General features: G+C 48.9%; 1 protein-coding gene across 1 annotated transcript in view; it reads left to right on the top strand.

Moving 5' to 3' along the window:
• The first annotated feature begins 542 nt into the window (after positions 1-542).
• Positions 543-25,423, top strand: part of RXRG (retinoid X receptor gamma) — a 75,765-nt gene continuing 50,884 nt past the window's right edge. Inside the window, exons 1-2 of the mRNA XM_004706763.3 lie at positions 543-800; positions 24,178-24,425. Coding sequence (XP_004706820.1) covers positions 752-800; positions 24,178-24,425 — 297 coding nt within the window. The 5' untranslated portion in view covers positions 543-751. The remainder of the gene's footprint in view (positions 801-24,177; positions 24,426-25,423) is intronic.

The raw sequence follows: 25,423 nt of genomic DNA, 5'->3' as shown, positions 1-25,423 counted from the left end.
AAGGGCCATTCTATCGAGTGTTCCCTAGCTGGGGAGCGAGTCTCACGCTTCTGTAATCTCACGCTTCTGAAAGGGCTCTGTTCTCTCTTGGTGCCCACCCCCACCCCCTTCACAGATCAAATACCAAGGGCATTTGGGCAGCTAGGAACCAGGATGCGAAAATGCATTTTAATCAACCTCCATTGATTTTTGTGGGTGCAAGTCCAGGAAAAAGGCACCCAGAAACTCTTACATCCCCTGCCACCTCCTCCACTCTCGTCTGACCTCCTCTGGGGCCGTCATCTATCTATCGATTGGCTTCTCAGATAATAGATTGTGCCACTGGTAGGGACCTCCAGGGACCAGCCGGGAGCTGGGAGAGTCTCAGGCATCAGCCCAGCCCTGAGTTAATCAAACTAGCAACAGGAGCTCCAGCAGCAGCAGCAGCAGCAGCAGCAGCGGCAGCGGAGGCGACGGTGGCAGGAGTAGCAGCAGTGGCGGTGGCAGTGCAGCAGCAGCATGCGTGATTACTGACAGGCACCAGCTGCTGCCGCACAGCCCTCTGGACTGCACTATGTGGACTCTGGGACCTGGAGGCAGATTCTTGACTAATCCCGGAGGGCTGGCCCAGCCGGAGCTCCCCAGGCTGCTAGGAAGCGATGACCACTCTTGTTAGCCCAAGTTGAAGCGAGCGCAGCTTTGCCTGGGGAGCTGGGAGAGGCCGTACTCTTCAGAAGACTGGCACAAGAAAAATATGAACTGAGGAGTAAACATGTATGGAAATTATTCTCACTTCATGAAGTTTCCCACCGGCTTTGGCGGTAAGTGGCTCCACAGGGCTGCATTGCGTGGACCTGTCTGGGAAGGCGAAAAGGGACTTGGGTGCCTGGAGTGAGGGAGCAGGAGAGCCTATAGGTTCCTAGGCATACGCAGTGCTTCTGCTTCTGCGAGCGAGGAGAGCGCGCTGGGGCCGGGAGTGTGTTCCCAAGGTGAGGATGTACGCAGAGCGGGATGAAGGAACAGCAACGGGGCTATTCTAAGGAGAGTGCCTAAGCCGACGTGCTGAGAATGTCTGAGACAAAGATAGACCGAGAGCTTTGTTATAACCTAACGTGCTGGAGTGGGCATGCAAAGTGGAGGAGTTAAAGAGAAAGTACTAGGATATATCTATTGTTCAACTTGGAATACCACACAGAAAATGTGATCAGAGAGGTTTTGTTTTCAGCAAGGTTCTCTGAATACTTAGTAACAGGAGCATGATGCAAAAAAAAAAGAATTAAAAGCAGATTTCCATATTCTTGAATTTCTAAAAGAAGACATAGCCCTTTACTTTGCCATTGGGGTTTCCTGCCTGGGTCTCATCCCTTTTGCACTGCTAACAGCCTGTCTTCTCCTCCTCTGCTCTTTCTCCCCATTCCAACGCCAGGGTCTCTGCCATCATGTCTCTGCCATCATTTCCACTCTGGGCAGGAGCTTGGGGACTCATAGCAGAGGACTGGCAGACAGAAGATCCAAGTGGTCAACTCAGGCAGGGCAGTCCAGTCACACTTCAGAGAAGCTTCCGGTTAGAGAGACAGGGTCCTTAGACCACCTTAATGCCCACTCAAGTTTGTCCAAAAGAGTTCCCCACTCAGTGGCAGAAATGACACAAGAAGTCGCCCAGCTTTGATTAAACGGGACAAACAGCTGGCCACCTGGCCTCTTGCTTGTCAGTCGGTGGCATGTAGCTCATCTTCCTGGTAGCCAAGGGGCAGCTTTTGCCCCATGGATGCTGGCAGGCAGGACAAAGCAGAAATTCTTATAAGGTCTTGAGAACTGCAGTCTCTGCTGCCCTGTGACCTCCTCAGTGGACAGACAGCCAATTCATCTCAGGGCTTGGGACTCAGGCTGCCCACTTTGCTGGGAAGAACATTTGGCAGAGCGTGGCAACACTGCAAGGTGCATGTGGCCCCTGACCGGAGGCTTGGGGCCAGGTGGTTTGCTCATTCATCCGGTCTTTTTTTATGAGCCAAGCATGGCAGTAAGTGCCAGAGACACATGCATGAGATGGAGAGTCCCTGCTGCGGACCAGCACAGGTTTGTTAAAAACACTTTAATTCAAGGCAGTGCGAGAGGAGTGAAGACAGAGCTCCTGGAGGGAGGTTCCTGGAAGAGGTCATGTGTAAGTTCTCCGGGTCAGTGTGGTGACACGACCTATGGAGAGTGCCGCCTGTGCTGTGACCTGGACATTGGGTCTCCAGTTCATAGTTGGGCTTTAGGTGTGACGAGCCTTCTCAACTCCCATGTCTGTCCCAGTCACCGAGCCGCACATCTCTCCTTCCCTCTGAGCTCACTTGAGGGAGGAACATGCTTGTCCTCAGCCAGATTTTCAGGCCCCCTGAAGTCTGTGCCTTCCTATATGCCGAGGGACCCTTTGAGCCCGAGTGGAGGGGGGAAAACTTAGGGAAGGAGCTAAGACAGAAACCGGACAAAGAGGATTTAGTCTAAAATTCTCCAGGGGATGCCCACTGAAATCTTGGAATGGTAGCACCCTAAGGGATCTTAAAGAGCATCTTAGAACTCTTTGTTTTACAGATTTATAAACTGAGCCTTCGTGGCAGAGGAGGGACTCATTCAAGGACATGGGGGGGCAGGTGGTCGAGTGGCTGAACTTTTCCAGAGAGTCCCCTGCCTCGGGTGTATGATAAACTCCAAAGCCACGGCCATCAAGTTGGTTCTGACCCACAGTGATCCTATCCTATATAGGGTCTCTGAGCTGTAAAGCTCTATAGGAGCAGAGCAGATAGGCTCATCTTTCTCCCTTAGAGCAGTTGGTGGATTTGAACCACCCACTGTGTGATTAGCTGCCCAAAGATTACTCCTGCCACCACCGGAATTTTAATTTGGTGTTACTGAAAATGGGCATCCGAGGGAAAGAGAGAAGGAGAAACAGAGGCAGACAGACAGATGGCCAAAAGTGGACCAAGTGAACTGAGTGGTTGAGCTGAGCCAGCTGTGTGACTATAGACAAGATACTGAGCTTTTCTGAGCCAAGCCTTGGTTTGTTTTATTGTTTAATCTCTAAAATGGAATGTATAATCCTGTCCTTAGTGTATTACTGAGAGTCAACTACCAGCACCTGGAAACGCAGCTTCTACTCAGCTCCGTCCAGTCAGTGCTGACTCACAGCGATCCTCTAGCACAGACCCTGTGGGTTTCAGAGACTGTAACTTTAAACAAAAATCACTTTATTGGGGACTCATGCAACTCTGATCACAATCCATCCATCCATCTATTGTGTCATGCACATTTGTACATTTGTTGCCATCATCATTCTCAAAGCATTTGCTTTCTACTTGAGCCCTTGGTATCAGCTCCTCATTTCCCCCCTCCCTTTCCCACACCCCCTCCCTCTGGAACCCTTGATAATTTATAAATTATTAGTAATTGTCATGTCTTACACTGTCTGATGTCTCCGTTCACCCACTTTTTTGTTGTCCATCCCCCAGGGAGGAGGTTATATGTAGATCATTGTGATTGGTTCCCCTTTCTACTCCACCTTCCCTCCACCTTCCCCGTATCACCACTCTCACCACTGGTGCTGAAGGGATCATCTGCCCTGGATTCCCTGTGTTTCCAGTTCTTATTTGTACCAATGTACATCCTCTGGTCTAGCCAGATTTGTAAGGTAGAATTGGGATCATGATAGTGGGAGGGAGGAAGCATTTATGAACTAGAGAATAGTTGTATGTTTCATCATTACTACACTACACACTGACTGGCTTATCTCCTCACCGTGACCCTTCTGTAAGGGGATGTCCAGTTGACTACAGATGGGCTTTGGGTCTCCACTCCACACTCTCCCTCATTCTCAATGATATGATTTTTTTTTTGTTTTTTGATGCCTGATACTTGACCCTATTGACACCTGGTGATCACACAGGATGGTGTGCTTCTTCCATGTGGAATTTGTTGCTTCTCAGCTATATAGCTGCTTATGTTTCTTCAAGTTTTTAAGAGCCCAGACGCAATATCTTTTGATAGCCGGGCACCATCAGCTTTGTTCACCACATTTGCTTGTGCACCCACTTTGTCTTCAGCGATCCTGTCTGGAAGGTGAGCATCATGGAATGCCTGGCTATTAGAACAAAGTGTTCTTGCATTGAGGGAGTACTTGAGTAGAGGCCCAATGTCCAACAGACTGTAGCTTTTTAGGGGAGTACAAAGTCCTATTTTTCTTCCTTGGAGCACCTGGTGGTTTTGACCTTGAGAATCTCGGCTCAACATGTAACCATGACACCACCAGCGATCCTCCCTTGGTATTTCATAAAAGTTAAATTTTTCTACCCACTCTGCTTTGCTCAGACAGTAAAAGTAATTTTAAGAAATCGATGTAAATTAATTGAAAAATCAGATCTCACGCTAGAACGATGCACTATCTGGGAAAATAAAGCCAAATCCATTCACTCTGGCTTACTTTCCCACAATTGTGGAGCCCTGGTGTCTGGAGGAATGAAGCTGTAGATGGAAGGAAAGCCCTCGGGTACAGCCTGGGAAGGGAGGAAGACACTCAGCACTGGGACAGGAGGGAAGGGGTCATCTGGGCTATGGACGCTGCCCCCTAGATATTACTAGTCCTTTCCATCCCCGAGAGAGGAAGCCAATGCTTTTGTTTAGTTCTGTGGATGCCTCCCATTTTTGTTTGTATGCAACAGTTAAGAGGAGGCCGAAACACAGCCAAAGGGTTCCACCCCCAGTTTGCATTGAGGCTGCCCTCTCCGAGCTGGAGAAGGGGAATCGGTGAAGGGGGTCGGTGGGGAGGAGGGCTTACCTGCAGGCCTCCAGGAAACCTGAGGCCCGGCAGGCAGGTCACCGGCAGCTTCACATTAGCCATTCTCCAGTGCACTTGCTAGATGTCTTGGTGTGGGACCCCCTCTCCTTTTAGACGTTAGCACATGGGACCCCAGAAGGTCCCTGCAATCCGTGTGAGACTCTGGTTATGAGTTGGGCTGTTAGCCGCGAGTCGGCAGCTCGAAAGCAGCAGTGGCTCCTCCTGAGAGAGAAAGAAGAGGCTTTCTTGGCCCATAAAGGGTCGCCGTCCCAGAAGCCCACAGGGGCAGTTCCGTCCTGTCCTCTGGGGTCACTGTGAGTCGGCCTGGACTCGATGCCAGTGAGTTTGGTTGGTTGGTTTCTCGAGGGGAAGTCACCCCTGGGCTGCGTATGTAGGGTTATGCTCAGCAGATACCAAACTACCGAGCCAACCAGGGAACCCATCCACCTGGACAAAGGGTAGGGACAACCCTGGGTGGCAGTGTCCCGTCCCCCCTACCCCACCCTCACCCCCATCCCCCACAGGTGCCCACTCCTAACCCTGGAGCCCTGCAGCAACTCTGAGGTGAGGAGAGAAAACCCATTCACTTCTCTGTCTCGCCACGTCCGGGCTTTGCCAGCTGCTCAGAGAGAGATTTGTTTTCTTGGGAGGAGACATTTGCTGCCCTAAGAAGATGGCCAGCCAAGCCTGTAATCCCCCCATCCGATTGTGCAGTAATCCTCAGAGTGAGAAAGAGATCAGGGAGAGGGGGCACGTCTCTAATTTCAGCTCCCAAACATGCTGTGACACTCACTAAGTGCCGGCTCCCGGTGCGAGCACTTGAGGGACCTGAACACATCCAGTCCCCATGGCAGTGCTGCTGTCACCGTCTGTACCCTTACTGTCCTCAGTGAACACCTTTAGGGAGGCTACGACGGAGGCACTGACAGGCAGACTAACTTTAAGGTCCCAGCGCTAGAACATGGCACTGCCGAGGGTTTGAACCCAATTGGGCCAGCTGACCAGAGTCTCATGGTTTTACCGGAGACGGGCTTTCTCTGCAAAGCAGCGGCACTCCTGTCCACCCCAAGAGGGCCCTGTCCAGCTTCCAAAGTCCAGCCTCATGGTGAGGACTGAAGCACAAGCTAGTCTAGGAGCTGCTGGGGGCGTAATAAGGTGCCCTGGGGGGCCTGGGTTTAGCACTGGCCTGCTAACCACAGGTCAATGATTTAAACCCATCAGCCTCTCTGAAAGGGGAAACTGAGGCTGTCTGTTCCTGTAAAGAGTTTGCATCTTGGAAACCGTCAGAAACAGTTATATGAATCAGGATTGACTTGAGGGCAGGGGGCTTGGCTTCAGTTAGGGAGGAGCTACAGTGACCTCTGGAGGCTTCTCCTGGGGCTACTGGTGAGCAGGAACCCTGCTCCCCAGACCCTGACCATGGGGGGCGGGGGTGGGGGGTGGACACTGCCCTGCTTGCTTAGGAGCAGCCGTAGAAGAGGGGTTAAGTGATGAGTGGGAGGTGCGAGCATGTGTGCATGTGAGAGAGAGAGAGCATGTGTGTGTGTGTGTGTGAGAGAGAGAGAATATGTGTGTGGATGTGTGTGTTCCTAAGGGTGGAGTGTGTGTGTTTACGGAAGTGTCTATGTGTGTGAGTGTGCTTGTGTGTTTATGTGGGAGGAGAGCGTATGCATGATTCTGTGTGGAGGGGGCAGGTGTATATCTATGGGGGTGCGTGTGTGTGCACACGTGTGTGCAGGAGCATGCTCAGGTGTACACCAGAACATAGCCTCCACCACCACCCCTACCCCAGTCTGTCACAGGTGTGTGGGTGCCTAATTGGAACCTCCCGTGAGTGGCCGTGGTTGGGGTTTATGGAGGAAGGAGTAACTGTTTATGAGATTTAGGAAGGAACGTAGTTAGTATAAACTATTTTCTGAAACATTTGCAGTCTTACCAAGAGATAGAGAACTGAAGAGCAACTGGGGTCAGACCTTGTGCTACAAGCAGTGCAAATTCTCTGCCTCCTCCTTCCCATCATGGGGCAGGTGTGCAACGACGCGTCCACCTGCGGAGGATTGGCCACCAGCAGTGGGTGTCTGGGGTGCCAGGGGTCCCAGTGGAGGCTGGGGTTTCTCTCCCCTCATCTGCAAGCAGAAGTCAGAGAGGCCTCAGGAGTGGGGCAAAGCTTCGTTTCTGGAATGCCTGGGTTTGACTGGCTGTCAGGAGATTGAGGAGCCCCGTTGGCAGAGCGGTGATTACTCATTGGGCTGCTAAGTCCAAGGCCAGCAGTTCGAACCTATCCGCCACCCCACAAGAGAAAGATGGGGCTTTCTACTTCAGAAGAGTTAAAGCAACGCGCCCGGCAGTTCTGCCCTGTCCTGTAGAGCACTAGGAGATGGCCTTGACTTGACGGCAGGAGGTTTGTCTGTGCTTTTACATTTTCTTCTGGCCACGAGATTGACCCAAGCTCTGGCTCGGTGACCGTCACAAGAGTGGAATTAATAGCGAATGCTTAGTAGGCACTTACTCATCGCCATGGCGCAGTGGGTTCGGTCAATTGAGTTGTTAAACCGTTGGCCACTCTGAGGGAGAAAGAAGGGTACCCAAGGTGGGCTTCAGTCTCAGACACACTATGTGTGAGTCGGCATTGAGCAGTTGGCAGTGGGTTTGGGCTTGGGTTTTGCTGTCTCATATAAGCGCTTAGCAGGCATCGTATCATCTAATATTCCCAAGGATCCTCAGCGGTCAGGTATAATCATCACTCCCGTTTTGCTGACAGGGAAATCGAGGCAGAGGGCGAGCGAGTGACCTTACCTGCCCAAGATCATCCAGCTGACAGGCAGTAGAATCAGGAGTCAAGCCCAGGCGGGCTGGGCCTGGGCTGCCGTGCTCGATCCCCGCACTACACTTGCGGGGGGTGCCTGGAGGCACTGGGGTTAAGGGCTCGCCTGTGATTGAAAAGGTCGGCTGTTCCAGGTCGGCTCCAAGTAAGAGAATCGTGAGCGTGAATGCTCGGTCTTTCACTTGTACTCTGCTCTTTGCAATGTTCTCCTTGGTCCCAGGATTTTTTTTGTTGTTGTTGAACATTCAGGGACTGACTAACATGACTGAGGTTGGAGGGCTGGGCTCCCAAAATTGCTAATAAAAGGTTAAAAAAATTTTTTTTTACAGGTCGAGCCAGCCCATTTTACCAGATTTTTAGGATCCCACCAAAATATGGATTAATTTTAAAAACACTTTTGTTCATGGAGAATTAGGCGGGGTGGTTTGCATCTCCCAGCCCCAGTTGTGAGTGGCAGACGGCACCTGAAGAAAATGAAGAAGGACAGAGAGCAAAGAGAGCCCTGTGCAGATCCCACCTGCGTTTTGAGACCAGCTCAAGAGCGTGTCCAAGTGGACACATTAGACCCTTTGATTCAAAAGAAAAACAACAAAACCTCCCTGCCATCGAGTAAATTCCAACCCACTGCGACCCTAAGGACAGGGCAGAACTGCCCCTGTGGGTTTCTGAGACCGTCACTCTTTCCGGAAGTAGAAAGCCTCATCTTTCTCCCACGGAGTAGCCGCTAGTGTCCAGCTGCTGGCCTGACGGCTGGGAGCCCAATGCGTGACGTAGGGGAGAAAGTCAGCGGCCCGGGCCGTGGTGGTGAAAGTGCCAAATCCTAGCAACCAACCACCAGGGACTTCCTGATTGGCAGCCTGACCGATGGTGGAGTGGCATCAAAAACACACACTGTAGCCTACCCTCCCTCCTTTGAGTGCTCTTCCCCCTCCTATGGATTACAACCCCCTCCACCCAAGTTAGTACCTGTCAGCCCTCCCGTCTGCTGCTTCATCCCTCCCCACCCCCACCCTTTGGACTGAAGCTCTGTGTTTTGTTTGGGTTTCGTTTTCCTTATAATTTCCTCCACTTGGGATAGCCCAATTTCCCTCAGTTTGACGTTCTCCCGGTCCAACCGTGCCGGGACGTGTTTATCGGTTCTCATCGTTTCTAGCAATGCATAGTGTTACGTCGTGTGTATGTACTACAGTTTCTTTTTCCAATCTTCTAGTGACACAGCCCACTTGCTGCGAACACAAACGCGGAGTCTCATTTGATCCTCTAGGGTAGGAGTCAGCCAACCTGCCGATTAAGTCCGGAGAGAAAACTGCTGGTCTTTGCAGGTCGTATGGTCTGGGACATGATGAAGCGGCCATGCAATGTGTCAACAAGTGGGCGTGCACGTGGTTGTATGCCAGTATGTTGGCCCAGTCCTAGAGGGTCACTCTGAGGAAGGCCGGTGACCATTTCTGCTCTCCTCTTAGCTTGCTTGCTCCCTTGGCTTCCTGTCTCAGAGCAGGAAGTGGGGCTGAAGACGATGGGACCCGATCACTGATTTTCCAGAGGAGGAATGTGAGTGTGGCTTACCAGCAATCATGGCCATTGGTCGCCTTCAAACTGGGTGTCCTGGAAGTCCCTGCAGGGTTGCTAAAGGGAGGCTGAGCTATGAGAATCCCTATCCCCTAAATTTGATGAAATTGCAAATCACACAGGGTACGAGTGAGCTTCCACACTATGTGGATTAAATCAAAGGCTGCCTAGCAAATAAAAACTCTATTAAAGCTCATTCTCTTTTCTCATTTCCCTGAAAATTTGCAGAATGTGATACTAAATTCAACAAGAACCATGTGTACAGATTTTTCTTCAAGGAGCGTGTTTATTGATTTCTTTTTTGAACTTGTGAATTGGGTGTGGGGATTTATATTTCAGATGATGGTTTTTTGTATTCAACAATTTAAACAGCAGTATCAGCCATCTCAATAGCTGCCTCTTGACATGCTCTGAGGGTGTTCAGAGCATTAGTCTGTGCCTGATGAGGTGCTGACAAAGGGAAGTAAATAAGACATGAATCCACCGCCAAGGGCGCGCCGATTTCAGAAAATAATGCTGGCACTAATCATTCCCTGGCAGGTGCTCAGAAGACCAGGCAGAGTGGGAGCCCTGACCTGAGGCCCAGCCCGTAGCCCTCGGTCTTCGGGAGGCCATGGTCCAGGCCCCAGGCTGCTTGAATCATGACCACCGCAGTTTTGTCAACCGCAAGCTGAGCTCCCTGCAGCCTCAGATCCTGTAACTAATACAGAGGGGCAGGCCACGTGGGCTGCTACACTCAAGATCAGCCTCACGCTCTCCATGGGATTTCAGAACCCAGCATCCGAAGTTCAAAAACGGAACGGCATCACAGAAAGCTTGTGATCTTTCATTTAAAACAGAAAAGAAAATCCTTTACAAGAAGTCAGAGGCGCAGTGAAGAGAAAGCTTCGTCAATATTCTGGGACGCTTCTTTAAGGCTGGTTGGTGGGGTTTTGCTACGGGGACGCGACAGCCCCTGTGTGCCTCCTTTTCGTTAGCCTTAAGTGGGGAGCCCTGGGGGTTACAGATGGGTGGCTGACACATGGGAGGTTCAAATGCACCCAGGGGTGGGTGCCTGGGAAATAAGGCCTGGAAAACTGCTCCCGAAAGATCACAGCCCTCGAAAGCCCGAGGACATGCAGCTCCACTCTGACCAGCCGGGGCGCACCATGCATCGGAATCTATGGCAGATGGTGGTGGTGAGAAGCACTCGTCCTTTGGCACACGTGGAGCTCCTTGCACCTGTGTTTTCTTAGCCCAAGTGAAGGGGAGAGTTGAGCAAAGGACAGAGACCATAAGCAAGGATGGAGTAGTCTACTCTGACTGGGACTGCAGCCAGTCAGCCAGGCAGCACATAGTCAGCTAATCAGCTGCCCTACAAGGGTCGGGAGGGGGGCCAAGCATGGAAGATGCAATCTCTGCCCTGAAGGAATTTATAAGCTCGTGATAAACCCAGAAGCCCCCAGGACATTTGGGGATCACTTATTTCTAGACATCATTTGGTGGTGATGGTGGGGTGCTGCATTTAAATAAACAGATCCAAGCAATTTAGAATGCAAGAGCAAGTCATTTTACCTGACAATACTATGGTACGGACTAGGAATATATTTCACTATAGTTTAAGATAACTGTAGCCTTGAGGAGATAGTCCATCTTTGGAGGTTAGGAAGAACATACCTGAATCAGAAGTCCAGAAAGACTGAGAAAGGAATTGAGGTCAAGATCGTGGATTCAAGAGCTGGATGTGGACCAATTGATGTTCAAGGACGTCAGGAACTAGGGTTGAGCATGGGAAACCTCAGTAAGTACTTCAAACCCTCATTGGCATTTGTGTTTGTGGATTGATCAGACCATCATGCACCATGGAAGTGGCCTAAAGGGACAGGCAATAGTTTATTGTTAGTGGAGCACCAGGTAACTGTCCTATGCTGTGGTTGTTGTTGTTGTGTGCCTTGGAGTTTGTTTTGGTGGCATGAATCTGTCCAGACCAGCAGAGCAGGTCATTTGGGTGTGGGTGGGGAAATTGGCATCCATACCATAAGTGACATCAGTAACATGCAGAAAAGTCACCAGAAAGTACCTAGACTAGACTTAGATTCGGGATCTGGAACAATTTATAGCCAGCCATCTGTCTCTCAGCCACCGCACCAATTCTGACCCGTGGCGACCCTCTAAGACTAGGTAGAACTGCCCCTGTGGGGTTCTGAGACTGTACCTCTTTATGAGAGTAGAAAACCTCATCTTTATTCCTCGTGGCTTCAAAAACAGAGCTTTCGGTGAGCAGCCCAGAGCGTAACCCTGTCTGTTTGAAGTTTGAATGAGGGTTGATAGACTCCAGACGGAACCGTTCTATCTGCAGTGCTCCACACAGGGCCTGGCACACAGAGGCACCCGACAAAAGCTTTTTTTTTTTTTTTAATGGACTGCCTGAACCAAAAATTCACAAGGAAATAAACAGCATATCATAACGATGCCTGAGGCCCAAATTCATCACCATCAAGTCCGACACTTAACAACCCTCTAGGACACAGTAGAACTGCCCCATATGGTTTTCAAGACTCTGACCTTTACCGGAGACGGTCAGTTTTCTCCCACAGAGTGACTGCTGGATTCGAACGTCCAACCTTTTGATTAGTGACTGAGCATTAACTGCTGAGCCACCATATGGTTATCACAACTTCAGAAAACTAAGACGTTTTGTGAATGTAAGGCAGTACCTGGAGGGTGGTACAAACATGGACCGCGAGTCAGAAGGTACGGGGGTTTTGTTCTGGCTCTGTATTTCCTGGAGCCAGTCACTCAGCTTCCCTGGGATTCCTTCCTCTCCTAGCAAATGCAATGTTTCTTCAGCCCTAAGAGCTTGGTTTCTAACCAACCACACGGCCTCAGCAATCTATGACACCATGAACTTGGGGTGGTGATTAAATTGGTCGCAGTATGAACTAATTCATATTTGTTCATTCATGAAGAAAATTAAGAAGGAAAAAAAGCTTTGCTAAAGTAAATAAGATTGTAGGAGAAGTGTTGCGCCTATTTAAGATACATCTGTTTTCAAGGAATTTAAAAAGCATATTAGGAGAGCATCATTAGCATATTAACCGGTGTTAATTATAAAAGAGTATTTTAAAGCAGGTTTTCTAAAGTCCCCACTTAGTAACCATTAGCTGTGGTTCTTAGAACACAACCGCTTCATGTGTATTACTTAGAAGTAATAAAATTGTAATTTTAAAGTAATCTGCCAACTTGTCACAAATTTTGACTGATTTTTCTTTCAATTGATCTAAATGAGGGAGGCTTTGCTATAATTACATATAATGCTGGTAATAATGAGGCTGATTATCAATCTTTCTCTGCTTTTCACTCCCTCCATCGTCACAGATTTCACAGGCGTGGGGTGGGGGCGTGATGAAGGAACAAGGGGAGTGGGGGGGCAGGGAGTGGGGGAGGGGGCCCTCCTCCTAGGACAAGAAGAGGCTGTCCCATACCCTGTACTCTATGAACACAAAATCAGCCAGACTCACTGCCGCTGAGTCCACTCAGACTAAAGTGGGTGAAGGGAGACGTCGGACAGTATAAGACCCGAAAAATAATAATTTATAAATTATCAAGGAGGAGGGAGGGAGGGGGAGGGGGAAAAGAGGAGCCAATACCCAGGGCTCAAGTAGAAAGAAAATGTTTTGAGAATGATGATGGCAACAAATGTACAAATGTGTTTGATACAATGGATGGATGGATGGATTGTGATGAGCTGTATGAGCCCCCAATAAAATGAGTTAAAAAATAACTTTATAATATATCCTGAAAAATTGAGCAGCAAGCTTCATTTTTCTCTCTCAGAGCCTCTGGTTGGACTGCTTCCCTTGTGGTTACCAGCCCAGCATGTAGCCAGAGTGCTCCTACCTTGTCAGCTCGCTCACTCGCTCACTCACTCCCTCCCTCACTCACTCACTCACTCACTCACTCCCTCACTCCCTCACTCACTCAGTGCCATGAAGTCAATTCTGACTTACAGCGACCCTATAGGGCAGAGTAGAATTGGACCTGTGGGTTTTCAACACTGCCAGGTCCTTCTTTAAAAGCCCAAACCCACCAGCATCAAGTCAATTCTGTACAGAGCAGAGCTGCTCCTTAGGGTTTCTGAGGAAGTAAATCTTCAAGAGAGCAGACAGCTTCATCTTTCCCCCTGTAGAGCGAGTGAACCACCTAAACTTGCTGTTAGCAGCCCAAGGCCAATGTCACAGAGGGGAGACTGCGTAAAACCAGGTGGAGCTGCCTTGCATGCTCGGGGCTGCGCTCAGCCAGTCCACCCAAGGCCGCATCTTTGGCATCTTGCACTCCTGCCCTCGGCCACGAGGGTTGGAGGAGGGGCTTCCACACCTCTCCAGCACGTTCATATATAATCGGCTCAGAAACTCAGAAAGGACTTGGGTAGCAGAGAAGGCCTACAGTTGTGAGATGTAGCTTCTGCTCCCGCTGACTGGGAAGTAGACCTCGAATATCTCAATTCCCACGCGTGTTTCGATGCAGAGCTCCGCAGCTGTGAAAACGAGCATGCACGATTTCACTTTGTGCTCTGGGTGGTTGTGCAGCATTTGAGAGCAGGGGCTCAGAGGGACGGCGAAGCATGAAGACAGAGAGGTTGCACAGCCGCCATGGCTGAGGGTGAGACGGGTTAAAATCCAGGGCTGCTGGTTCTAAAAGGAATCACACCTTCGTGCATCCAAATGCCTGATCTACTGCCTGCTTACTAGCTTTGTTCTCTTGGGGCACGTTATTTCCTTTCTCTGTGCCTCAGGTTTTGCACATGTACCTTGAGGAGAATAACCGAACCAACTTCAAAGGGGAGGTGTGGGTATGCTAAAAGTGTTTAGAAGGAAGTTTGGTGCCTAGCAATGGCTCAGTCTTCTTTGTTGTTGTTAGTTGCATTGAGCTGGGCTTGAGACATGGTGACCCAGGTACAATGGACCAAAACACTACTGCATCCCGTGCCATCCTTGTGATTGATTGTGGGTCTGCCTGTTGTGATCTATAGGGTTTTCCATCGGCTGGTTTTTAGATCGCCAGGCCTTTCTTCCTAGACTGTCATACTCTGAAAACTCTGCAAAAACACGTAGCGCATCACAGCAACACAAAACCTCTCAGAACAGACAGGTGGGTGGCTACATAGGTGGTGCAATGGCTGGCAATCACATCTCCTGTGTGGATAGAGACAATTCTAACACAGACCCACCGGCGCTCAATAGATATCAGCTATTGCTGTGCCACTTCTCTTCCTTGGCAGAGGCGATGATGCTGCCCATCAAGGTGCCTTCCCGTGGCAGCACCTGGCTCACCTTGCACGGGAGCCTGGCTGTATATTGAGAAGAACCATGCAGGGAATGGGTGTGTGAGTGTGATTCCCTACATTAAGAAGGGCAGAGCCAGGTGTCGGAGTAGCCAGTGGCTCTTAGGCTTGCACACCATATCCCTCCCTAGAGAACAGGAGGTGGTGATGGGAGAAGATAGAGTGGGGTAGGGCTCGCTGGTGCTCCTTGACCTCAAAAGGAGAGCCCTGCCTCATGGAGCAGGAGTCTTGAGCTCTAGCTTCCTCCCCGGGAGCGGACATTGGTGGTCATCAATGATCATGTGTTTCCATTTCATCCTGAAAAGAGTTGTTAATGGGACTACAGACTCTACCCTGGCCCGGCGGCAAAGAGATGAGGACTTCAAGCCCTGCCCTGTCTGGCCAGTCAGAATAACTGAGAGCTTGACATTTTCCTTGTATTGGCTGAGCACATGGTTGCTAAGCAACTTCCTTACTTTGGTAAGCATGCTGTAGTTTTAAGAGCCCAGTCTCTTCCTTCTCAATATTCAGTCTTTCTCTCTGTCTCTCTGTCCACCTCCACCCCTACCCCAATACACACACACACACACAGTTTGTTGCTCAGAGATCCCAGGTGAAAAAAGTTGTGGTAAACAACAAGACATAGAATTGGGGGGGGATGGACTTCATATATATATACTATATATAATGTGTATATATATAGTGTGTATATATATAGTATGCATATATATAGTATGTATATATATCTATATATACAACCAAACATTTACCAACTCAACACTTCATACATGGACAATTCAATGACATTCTTCTGCTCATCATACTGTGTGATCACCATTGTCCATTTCTATATTATTCTACCACCATGAAGAGATACTCAGAGCCCCTTCTTCAAAGACCACCCATCCCGTCTCCCCTTTCTTCGTCCACCCAGAAACCACTCATAATCTATACATTTGCCTGTCCTAAGTAATTTAAGTGAGATCATAAAATAACTGTCTTTCAGTGGACTGAGTGACTTCAGCATCATGTTCTCCAAGTTCCTCTGTAGTGTACCACATGCCGAACTCCATTTCTCTTTATAGCCAAATACCGAGCCATTGCATTGACATGGCTGCATCTTGGTGATGCATTCCTTTCTGATGGGCTTTTAATTATTTGCAAATATTGACTACTGTGAACCATGCTGCAGTGAAATATTTTTAATGCAATAAGATTTAGTTTTGAAATAATTACTTTGACTATTTATAATATTCCAGTACTAGGAAAAAGAAACCCAAGGGGAAGACATAGATTTTTTTTAAATGCCAACAATTTCTTCTGTGGAAACTTATGTGTGCATATGTCTATATCTATACCTACACCTGTAACTTAGAGCCCTGGTGGTGTAGTGGTTACACTTTGGGCTGCTAACTACAAGGTCAGCAGTTAGAATCTACCAGCAGCTCCTCTGGAGAAAGATGAAACTTTCTATTCCTGTAAAATTTTGGTTTTAGAAACTCACAAGGGCAGTTCTCCCCTGTCCTATGGGGTCACCAGGAGTCAACTTGATGGCAGTGAGATACATATAATTTAAAAGGAAAACATCTACTCAATCAAGACATATGTTTAAGCCTTGCCTAGGTTGCAGTCATAGTCCACATACTAAGGTCATCATGATGAACAGCCAGGGATGAAATGGAAAACGCTTGACAACCAACAGGGCTCCACCCATTCAGACTGGAAGTCAGTGTGGAGGACTGCTGCTCTGCCAGGCTGGGTGATGGGGTAGCTGGCACATCCTATGATGAGGGGTCAGAGTGGCCAGGGTGGTGGATTCGCAGCCTGGCTCAGAGTAACGGCTGTTTACTAACCAATTCAGAAAATTCAGTATTGTGGTAACTAGTGAAAGGAGCCAAAGTGGCATAGTGGGTTAGGCAGTGGAATGCTAACTGCAAGGTCAGCTGTTTGAACCTACTAGCTGATCCTCAGAAGAAAGATGAGGCTTCTTGCTCCCCATAACAGTGACCCTCTTTGGAGGAGGGGCAGGGTAGGGGCATGAGCTGATGCCAAGGGCTCGAGTAGAAAGGAAATGTCTTGAAAATGATCATGGCAACATCTGTACAAATGTGCGTGACACAATGGATGGATGGACGGATGGATGGACGGATGGATGGATGGACGGATGGATGGATGGATGGATTGTAATAAGAGCTGTAGGAACCCCCAGTAAAATGATTTCTTTTTTTAGTTACAGTCCTGGGGGCCTCGGGGAGCAGTTCTACTTTACCCTATGGGCGCTCTATGACTGACTGGTGGTGTGTTCATCACTAGTATGGCCACACTGGTATGAGGCAATGGCAGTCCTTAATTGAGTGTCTGCCATGGGCCTGGCTTGGGCTAACCCCTCCACATGTATCATCTTCTAAGGACATTTGAGCCAGACACACTATCTCCCCTCATACCATTGACAGTGCAGTAATTGTAGCAGAAATCTGCTGGACCCCCAGACTCCTCCGAGGTAGGGATATTTATCTCAGTTTAGTTCATCACAGACACTTATTTGTGTGAACAGGAGTTCTTGGGGTGTAGCGGTTATGTGTTGGGCTGCGATCTACATGGTTGGCAGTTCGAAACCACCAGCAGCTCCACAGGAGACAGACTGAGTTTTCTAATCCTGTAAACAGTTACAGCTTCAGAAACTCCCGGGGTGTCCCTATGCGTCAGCAATGACTTGATGGCAGTGAGTATTTGTGCGGGGAAACTAAGGTCCAGAGAGGTCAAGGTTGCACAGGCAGTAAATAGCGGCACTTCAGATCCAGCTTAGGCAGTTGGCTTCAGCGCTCTCCTCCTTCCCATAGCCTCGTGCCCTTGAAGCTTCAGGGCCACAGTGCAAACAGTGGCTTTGGAGATCATGTTGTGTACTGCACTCTGTAGGTCTACTTAGCAGGTCGGGTTCCTGCGGCCACTCACTCTCAGCATCTTAACCCGGGACTCAAATCCTAAACGTCTTGAGAGCGGAACGTGATGATGAGAAAGTCCCAGCATCCCAGACCACAGCAGCCTGTCTGTCTCTCTCCGTGAAGCCAGGGAGCCACCGCTTGTCTCCTGATGTGCATGCAACATTGGCTCTGAGAGGCCTCTGAGAACCACCTCCTTATTGGCGAGTAAGGCCCAGGCACATGAAAGACTTTTGTAAGGTTTGTTTTCAGAGAGGAGAGAAGCTCCTGGGAATCGCTATTAGATTCCCATTGGATTCGTTCTTTTTATTAACGCACTGTCTGCGCGAGAGAAGGGACCCTGCAAAGCACAGAATGTGTGTCGGTCCCAGGCATCCGGGCAGTGGGCTCAAGAGGAAGAGGAGACTTAGGGCCAGGGAATGCGCTAGGCTGTGGGGAGGTGGAGGGCAAAGGTCATCACACAGGGCAGGATTGGGCCGAAAGGACCCAAAGGCGCATGACAGAAAACCCGACTTCCGTGCGGCACTAGGTGTGTGCTGCGTTGAGGTGGGCATTCTCCCTGGGCGGAATTTGGGGTCAACGCCAGCCACACTTCATCCCCAGCTGGTGCGGAAAGGAAACCTGTGCACCGTCTCCTCTTTTCTGTACCTCTGCTAGCAGCTGGGGGAGGAAGGAGAAGGAATAAGCCAACTGCAGATTTCTGGAGATGAGGGTGCGACTTACAGTGCTGGCTGTGGTTTCTGTGTTAACCAATCTGCCGCCATAGAGCCTACTCCAGCCCATGTCCGAGAAGAATGCTCCATCGAGCTTTCAATATTTGGGAAGTGAGCTCATCAAGCCTTTCTTTCAAGGCACCCCAGCCTTTCAGTCAGCAGCAGCACCTTAACCACGCTCCGCCCTTAGACCCCACTTTCCCTCTAGCTGTGAGCAGAAGGAGTGATGGAGAGAGAGCAGGAGGCTGCTAGCAATGTCACAGGCAGGTATTCTTCAGGGCCTGCCGGTGAGAATGGATGGATTTCCCACTGAGAAGCTTTCTTTTTATTTTTCACGACAGCCATTGTTTCCCTCTAAGAGCAAAGCTATTTCTAAGAACCACCGGTTTGTTGCGAGAGACAAAGGAGGGAAATGCACTTGTGACACACACATTGTCTTTTTGAACTTCATTAAACAACAACAACAAAGCGCTCTGGTTATGGAATAGCCTACCTCTTCTAGGATGTTGGCTCAGCTAACATCTTTTTTTTTTTTTTTTTTTTACTTTTTACAGCCTTAGAAACCTTAACTCATGATTTCCTTCTGTCCCAATCATGAGCCCTGCTCACCACCCGCTGAAGACTCAGGGCATATTCTGCTTATCTTTGTTGGGTTATTATAGCCATATTTGCGAAAATGATCTGTTTAATGAGGTATCATTATTAAAAAATATATTGATAAGGAAAAGGTTAAATCTTGGGCATCAGCAAAAATCACAATAGAGAACAAATGGTTAGAAATATTTCATCATTTTGAAACAAACCATGTTCCATATAATAATGCACTAAAAATTGTGGACTACGCGCTGTCCTTACCAGGAACTAATGCTGCGACTGAAGCGTTTTTTTCTACGGTAAATAAACTGTGGACATCAGAAAATTCACAATTAAGTGTTGAGACTTTGAAAACTATTTTATGTGTGAAATATAATTTAACAAATTCTTGTGAAAAGTTTCATGACCTTTTAAACAACGACAGCAACCTACTAAAAAAGATTCACTCAAATGAGAAATATGCCAAAGAATAAAATAATACTATACATAATTTTTAATGTACTATATTTGCAAATTGTACTTATGTTAAAATTTAAAAGAATATTACAATATTATTTTTGCATTCTATGAAAATTTTTGTTGCTCCATATAGACCAAATTTTTAATCAAGAACCCCCAGCCCCCGCCGGTCAATGGTGTCCCGCTTTACCAATGTTAAAATCTGGTCACCTTAGGTAGATAAGAAGACTACGTTTGAAATGTAAAACCACTTTCACACCAAGTGAATCATTTGATACTTGGAAGCACTTGAGACTTCCTCAAATCCACATTGGCGTGTGTGTGTGTGTGTGTGTGTGTGTGTGTGTGTGTGTGTGTGCAGGGTTCCTTAGACATCATTCATTTGCAAATTATTTTCATGATCTTGCATATCCTCTGCACATACACATTTCCTAAAACAAATACTCTTAAAAACAAAAGTTCACAGAGCTATATTTAGAAGGATACTTTTTGACGAAAGAAAGTAGGAGCCCAGTGAATTGTTATAAACATTAAAAACAAAACCACAACCACAGCCCTCCACTCCATGCCAACTCATAACAACCCCACATGGGGTTGCCGCCACTGTAAAGCTTTTCGGATGCACACAGCCTCGACTTTCTTCCATGGGGCAGGTTTGATCCACCAACCTTGTAGTTAGTGGACCAACCGTTACTCAACATCACCACCAGAACTCCTTGGCAACAAATGTACAAAGTGCTTGACACATTGGATGGATGGATGGATTGTGATAAGAGTTGTATGAGCCCCCAATAAAGTGATTTAAGAAAAACACACAAATATAAAACTATTATCATTCTCTTCAAAGCTCCCCTATCTATTAAAACATCACCTAAAATTGCCCTTACTTCCAAGGGTCCAGCTTCCACATCTGGGAGGCTTTTAGGGTGATGAAGCAGTCTCTGGTTCCCTGCTCTCCATCCCAGCACATGAGACCTGGCCAGAGATACAGAAAGAAAGGCTGTGTTTGTGTGAGGCCTATTCAGAGCAGGATTTAAAGGACAGTTGCCGAGCCCTCTGGTCTGCAAAGCAGGAGGGGGAAATTGATTTCCTTCCCGTGACTGTCGGAAGAAGAAGGCTGCTGTCCCAGAGGGGCTCATGACTCCCCACCCGCCAAGGCTGGCCACTAACTCACCTGTCACATCTTATCTTAGTCAGAGACTCGAGGTATACATTGGCCTCTTTAAATGTCACAGCCTTCCAGGACTTCCAAAAAGTCGAAAATTGTTCTTTCCAATCAGTGCCGCCTGAGAAGACATTTGGTTTTCAAGGCTTGAGTTCTTGGACGCGACCTTCTCCTTTCTCCCTCAAATGAACTTTCCCTTTATGTCACTTTGTGTGTAATTGAGTCATCTTTGTGGTGCAGCAGGCGCTCCATATAGAAGTCTTCCATCCTTGTCAGCGCGCACAGGGGAGCGCGTGGGCTGCGGTTTGACAGTCTGAATCTGGGCTCTGCCGCTCCCCCACCAGGCAGTGTGTTCACGCACGAATTTAACCGATGCTGCATGAGCTGCCTGTGGACACCAGAAATGGACACTCCTTTCCGCCCCAGTTGGGTGGAGAAGGCAGAGAAGTTAACAAATAGGACCGCACAGTATCCTAAGTGTTGACATTCAGGAAGCACACGTGCTGTTGCTGGAAAACAAGAGAGAGAAGTGGTCCAGGGCCCGGTCTCCAGGGATGGCTTCCTGGGGGACCTAACACTGGGAGCTAGGCCTTGAAGGACGAGCAAGAACTTCGTACACAGTGGAGGAAGATCCTGGAACTGGAGCAGTATACTGGGGAGATTCCGCCTATGGTTTCTCATCTGGAAAAAACTGGCAGGGTCATGTCAGGATTAGCTGAAGTCACGTATGGAAACTGCAGGGTGCTGCCCAGCACACACGCCCAAATGGCCGGCCTGCTCACCAGAACCACTCTGCCCATCTGGTTCGTCCTCAGCTGTGGTGCGTACAACACAGTGCCTCGTGATCTGTCTGACAGGCATCCACCCCCCAGCGACCTCAAATGCCAGAGGGAGGGTGAAGAGGTGGCCATGGATTTCTTGGAGGGGAGGGGGGGTTGGCATGTGTGCCTGTTCTCTCCACAAGTAGACCTTAACGGCTCGAGCCGTAGTAGCCTTGTGACAACCTCCAGGTGAGCAGTTGGCCTTGTCACATCAGTGGGCTATTTATATTTAAGAAGAGTTCCGCACATCCGACTCCTCACCCGACACTGCCCACTGCTGTCTCCCAAGGTCCAGGCCCAAGGTCCAGGGCCGTGTCCTGCAGGGTGACAGTCACTCAAGGGATGTTTGCTGAATGAGCAGTGAACTGCTTCAGGGCAGGCCCCTAAGTTCACTGGTCACCGTCATGTCCTCCTGCTCGGTATCTGATGCACCATAAGCCTTGAGAACGGCCGCTTCTCCATCATGCCAGGCTTGTGGTCAGGTCCTGGCAACCTGTCGGGCCTCGTGCACAACAGAACACAGCCTTGCCAGTCCTGGGCCATCTTCCTGGTCATTGAGTGCGTTGCCTGGGCTGCTAAAGCCTCGCCATCCTCTCACCCCAGGAACTTTCCGGTTGTATTCCCCCCACCCCCACCCCCACCCCGCCCTAGAATTTGTCCATTCTTGTCACAATCCACGGTCCAGGCAATATTCCTTGTCAGCACCACAAGCTGAGTGCGTCCCTTCTTCGGTCTTCCCTTCTCATGCTCCACGATGCAAACTGGTGCTGGGGAATGACCAGGGCTTGGTTCGGACACAGCTGATTCCTCAAAATCACCTCTTGGCTTTAAAACAACAACAACAACAACAACAACAAACAACTTTGAAAAAGGTTTTTGCTGCAGATTTCCCGTTTAATTTCTTGAATGCTGCTTCCATGGATGTTGACTGGCTGACTGTGTAATCTCCTCGCATTCTAGCCAGGAGAAACACCAGGGTTCTTCGGGTCTCTGCTTGCGTGCCAGCTCCCAGGGAACCAGCACCATGATTTAGGATGGGCTTGCTTCGTTGTGTTTTCTGGTCTCTACTTTGCTGCTGCAGATTCTGAGAATATATATATCTATATATCTATGTATCTATATATCTATGTATCTATATATCTATATATATATAGTGAACCCTCGCCACTTCGCGCTTCGACTTCCGCGGCTTCACTCTATCGCGGTTTTTGTGTAACAGCGCATGCTCTGTCATTACTGCCACTGATTGGCTCATGCTATACACGCTTCTGTCTGCATTGCTATGTATCGGAGCTACGTATCAGATGCATTTTTGCTTTTGTACAGTGTACTGTAATTGTTCGCGATTTTTAAGAAATTTTATCTAAGCCCTATGATGGCTCCTAAACGAGCTGCTTCTTCTAAGCCTTCTGACAATAAAAATAAGCGCCAGAGGAAGATGCTCACCATCCAGGAAAAGGTAAAACTTTTGGATATGATCAAAGATGGCAAGAAAATCGTGGAGGTTGCACGCCATTTCGACTTGAATGAGTCTTCCGTTCGCTCCATCTGTAAAGAGGAAAAAAACATCCGTGCTACGGCTACTTTCACTTTCAACAAGGAAGCAAAGCGCATTGTGACAAGTCGTAATAAGTTCATAGTAAAAACGGAGTCTGTCCTAGCCGTTTGGATCAATGACAGGCGCAAGAAAAACATTCCGTTGGATTCGATAGTCATCCGGGAGAAGGCAAGGCAGCTCTATCAGCGTTTTACAGCAGACAAACCTCAACCAGAATCCTCTTCTGCATACTGTAAACTAGATGCCATAAATAATATAATAAATAATAAATGATAATTGTAACGTCCAAAATGTTTTACTGTATTTTCCCTTTTTCGTTTAATAAATTGGGTAATACGAGTGTAATGGTGACTAAAGGGTGTTTTTTCATGTCCTCTATGCTCTAACTACGAAAATATTTGATTTACAAATAAGGAATCCTACTTTGCAGAATTTCATTTATCACGGTAGGGTCTAGAACCGATTAACCACGATAAACGAGGGTTCACTGTATATATATATATATTTTTTTTTTCCTGGCTAGAATGTTGTATGCTGAGCTCATGAGATTCAGGGTACCCCCCTCTTTCATCTTGAAAGATGAAACAGCTGACTGGAGGGAGCTCAGACCTCACCTTATCTCCGAAAGTGCTGCCAGATGAACAGGCAGTGCTGTCAATGTACACCCTCCCAGAATCCCTTCCCCTGTGGCTGCAGCTCTCCACCCCCAGATGCAGAGAAGGTCTGTGTGGACCAGCCTGCACTTGAATTCCTGCAATTTCTGTGCCACCATAGTCATAAAGCCATGGCCAGCCTTCCCAGAATCCTCTTCCCAGAGCACTGATTAAGCAGGATGGGAATCCAATGGGTACAAGGCTGCCAACAACACAGGGAGTTGAGGCTTGAGGACAGCTTCTATGTTCCTCCTCACCATTTCCAAACACGACTTCCAATGGCAAGAACTCTGGTTTCTTCCGGTCTGAATCCCTAGGGATGGGCATAATGACTGGCACATAGTGGGCCCGCATTAGGGGTGTGTGTTTAGAGTGAATGAGCTTTTGTGACTTGCAAGCTCAGCTCTGCTTCAGTTCTCCAAACAATAGGAGCTTGAGGTGGGGAGTTCTAGAGCAGCCGAGGGACCTACTCATTTCACCTTCTGGATGGGGGTGTTGGCTCTCCTTCCCAGTAAGCCTGGCCCAGGGACCTGTGGGCTGTGCATCTGGCATAGCCCAGGTGGGCTCCAGAGAACTAGAATATCAATGTGCAAGCCTGGCCTAGAGCCACTCCTCTCTGTCCTCTGCTTGCCTGAATTCCACCAGCTAAGCGCGTCTACCTAGAATTCACGGTGTGCAGGTGTGACAGGAGGGAAGAGAGAAATGTACAAAACAAAGATGAGGGTAGGGGGTGGGACTCTACCTTTGTGCCCTTCTGACCTCCTATTACCTTCACCATTCTCTTCTCACAGGCCCCCCCAGCCACAGTGGCTCTACTTCCATGAGCCCGTCGGCAGTCTTGTCTGCAGGGAAGCCAATGGACAGCCACCCCGGCTACACTGACACCCCTGTGAGTGCTCCACGGACTCTGAGTGCAGTGGGGCCCCCCCTCAATGCTCTGGGTTCTCCTTACAGAGTCATCACATCTGCCATGGGCCCCCCCTCAGGAGCTCTGGCAGCCCCTCCGGGAATCAACTTGGTGGCCCCACCCAGTTCTCAGGTAGGTGTGCTTCCCATCCTAAGACCTTTCCGTTATCAGCTCCTGGAACAGAACCAGCACTCGGCATGGGCTTCATGATGTCTGTTGGTTGAAGGGAGTGGGTTTTCTCTGCAGTCTTCCCCCTGCAGGGCCTTTGTTAAGTGCAGCTCTGGGCTGTGTAGGCCCTAGTCCACTGAAGTCTCCTCAAGGTGCAGGAGGCTGCAGCCCAAAGAGGACCAGCCCTGTGGTCCAGTGGTTCAGTCCTGGTTGTGAGTTCATCATCCAGGGCTGTGAGTCATCCTCAATGGGACTCAACAAAAACAAAACCAACGGAGTCGATTTTGACTCATCGTGCCCCTTGAGGACAGGGTAGAATTGCCTCTGTGGGTGACAGAGGCTGTAACCGTTGACCGGCATGGATAACCTCCTCTTTCTTCCTCAGGACAGCTGGTGGTTTCAAACTGCTGACCTTGTGGTTAGTAACTGAACTCATAACCACTCTGGCATCAGTGGGGTGGGCCCCTTTATTCTCTTCAATGTAATGATTCATATGCATTTAGTCAATGAGATGACCCATACTCTACTAACCGTTACAGGGGCTACAGAAATGAGCAGGACAAAGGCAGAGCACCTTAGGGAGTTAGTGTAGAGAGAGGAAATAGGTCAACACGAGCATCTGGATAAATCCAGATCGAGGTAGCATGTGTCCCACACATGCTGTCCCTGAGACAGAGGCAGAGAACATGGGAACCAGGTAGGAAATTCTGAGGGCCTGCTGCAGCGATGGAGGAGAAGAGGTGTGTGCGTGACAAACACTGGATTGCTGCTCTGAGCAGCCCGTGGGATGGCCAGACCCTTCCGTTCTTTCTAGCAACGTCTCACTGAGACCATTAGCCTTCCCCGCTTGTCGTGGACAGCTCCCAATGCAACAGCGACTACGACGATAAAGAAACAAAGTCTGCATGCTGGCAAGGGTGGCTTTTTTTGGTCGTTGGTTTGTTTTCAGATGGAAAGTAAGC

This window comes from Echinops telfairi, unplaced genomic scaffold (assembly GCF_000313985.2).
Source record: "Echinops telfairi isolate 266 unplaced genomic scaffold, ASM31398v2 ScPeMD7_7424;HRSCAF=8462, whole genome shotgun sequence".
NCBI lineage: Eukaryota > Metazoa > Chordata > Mammalia > Afrosoricida > Tenrecidae > Echinops > Echinops telfairi.
This window is presented reverse-complemented; position numbering and strand designations above follow the sequence as displayed.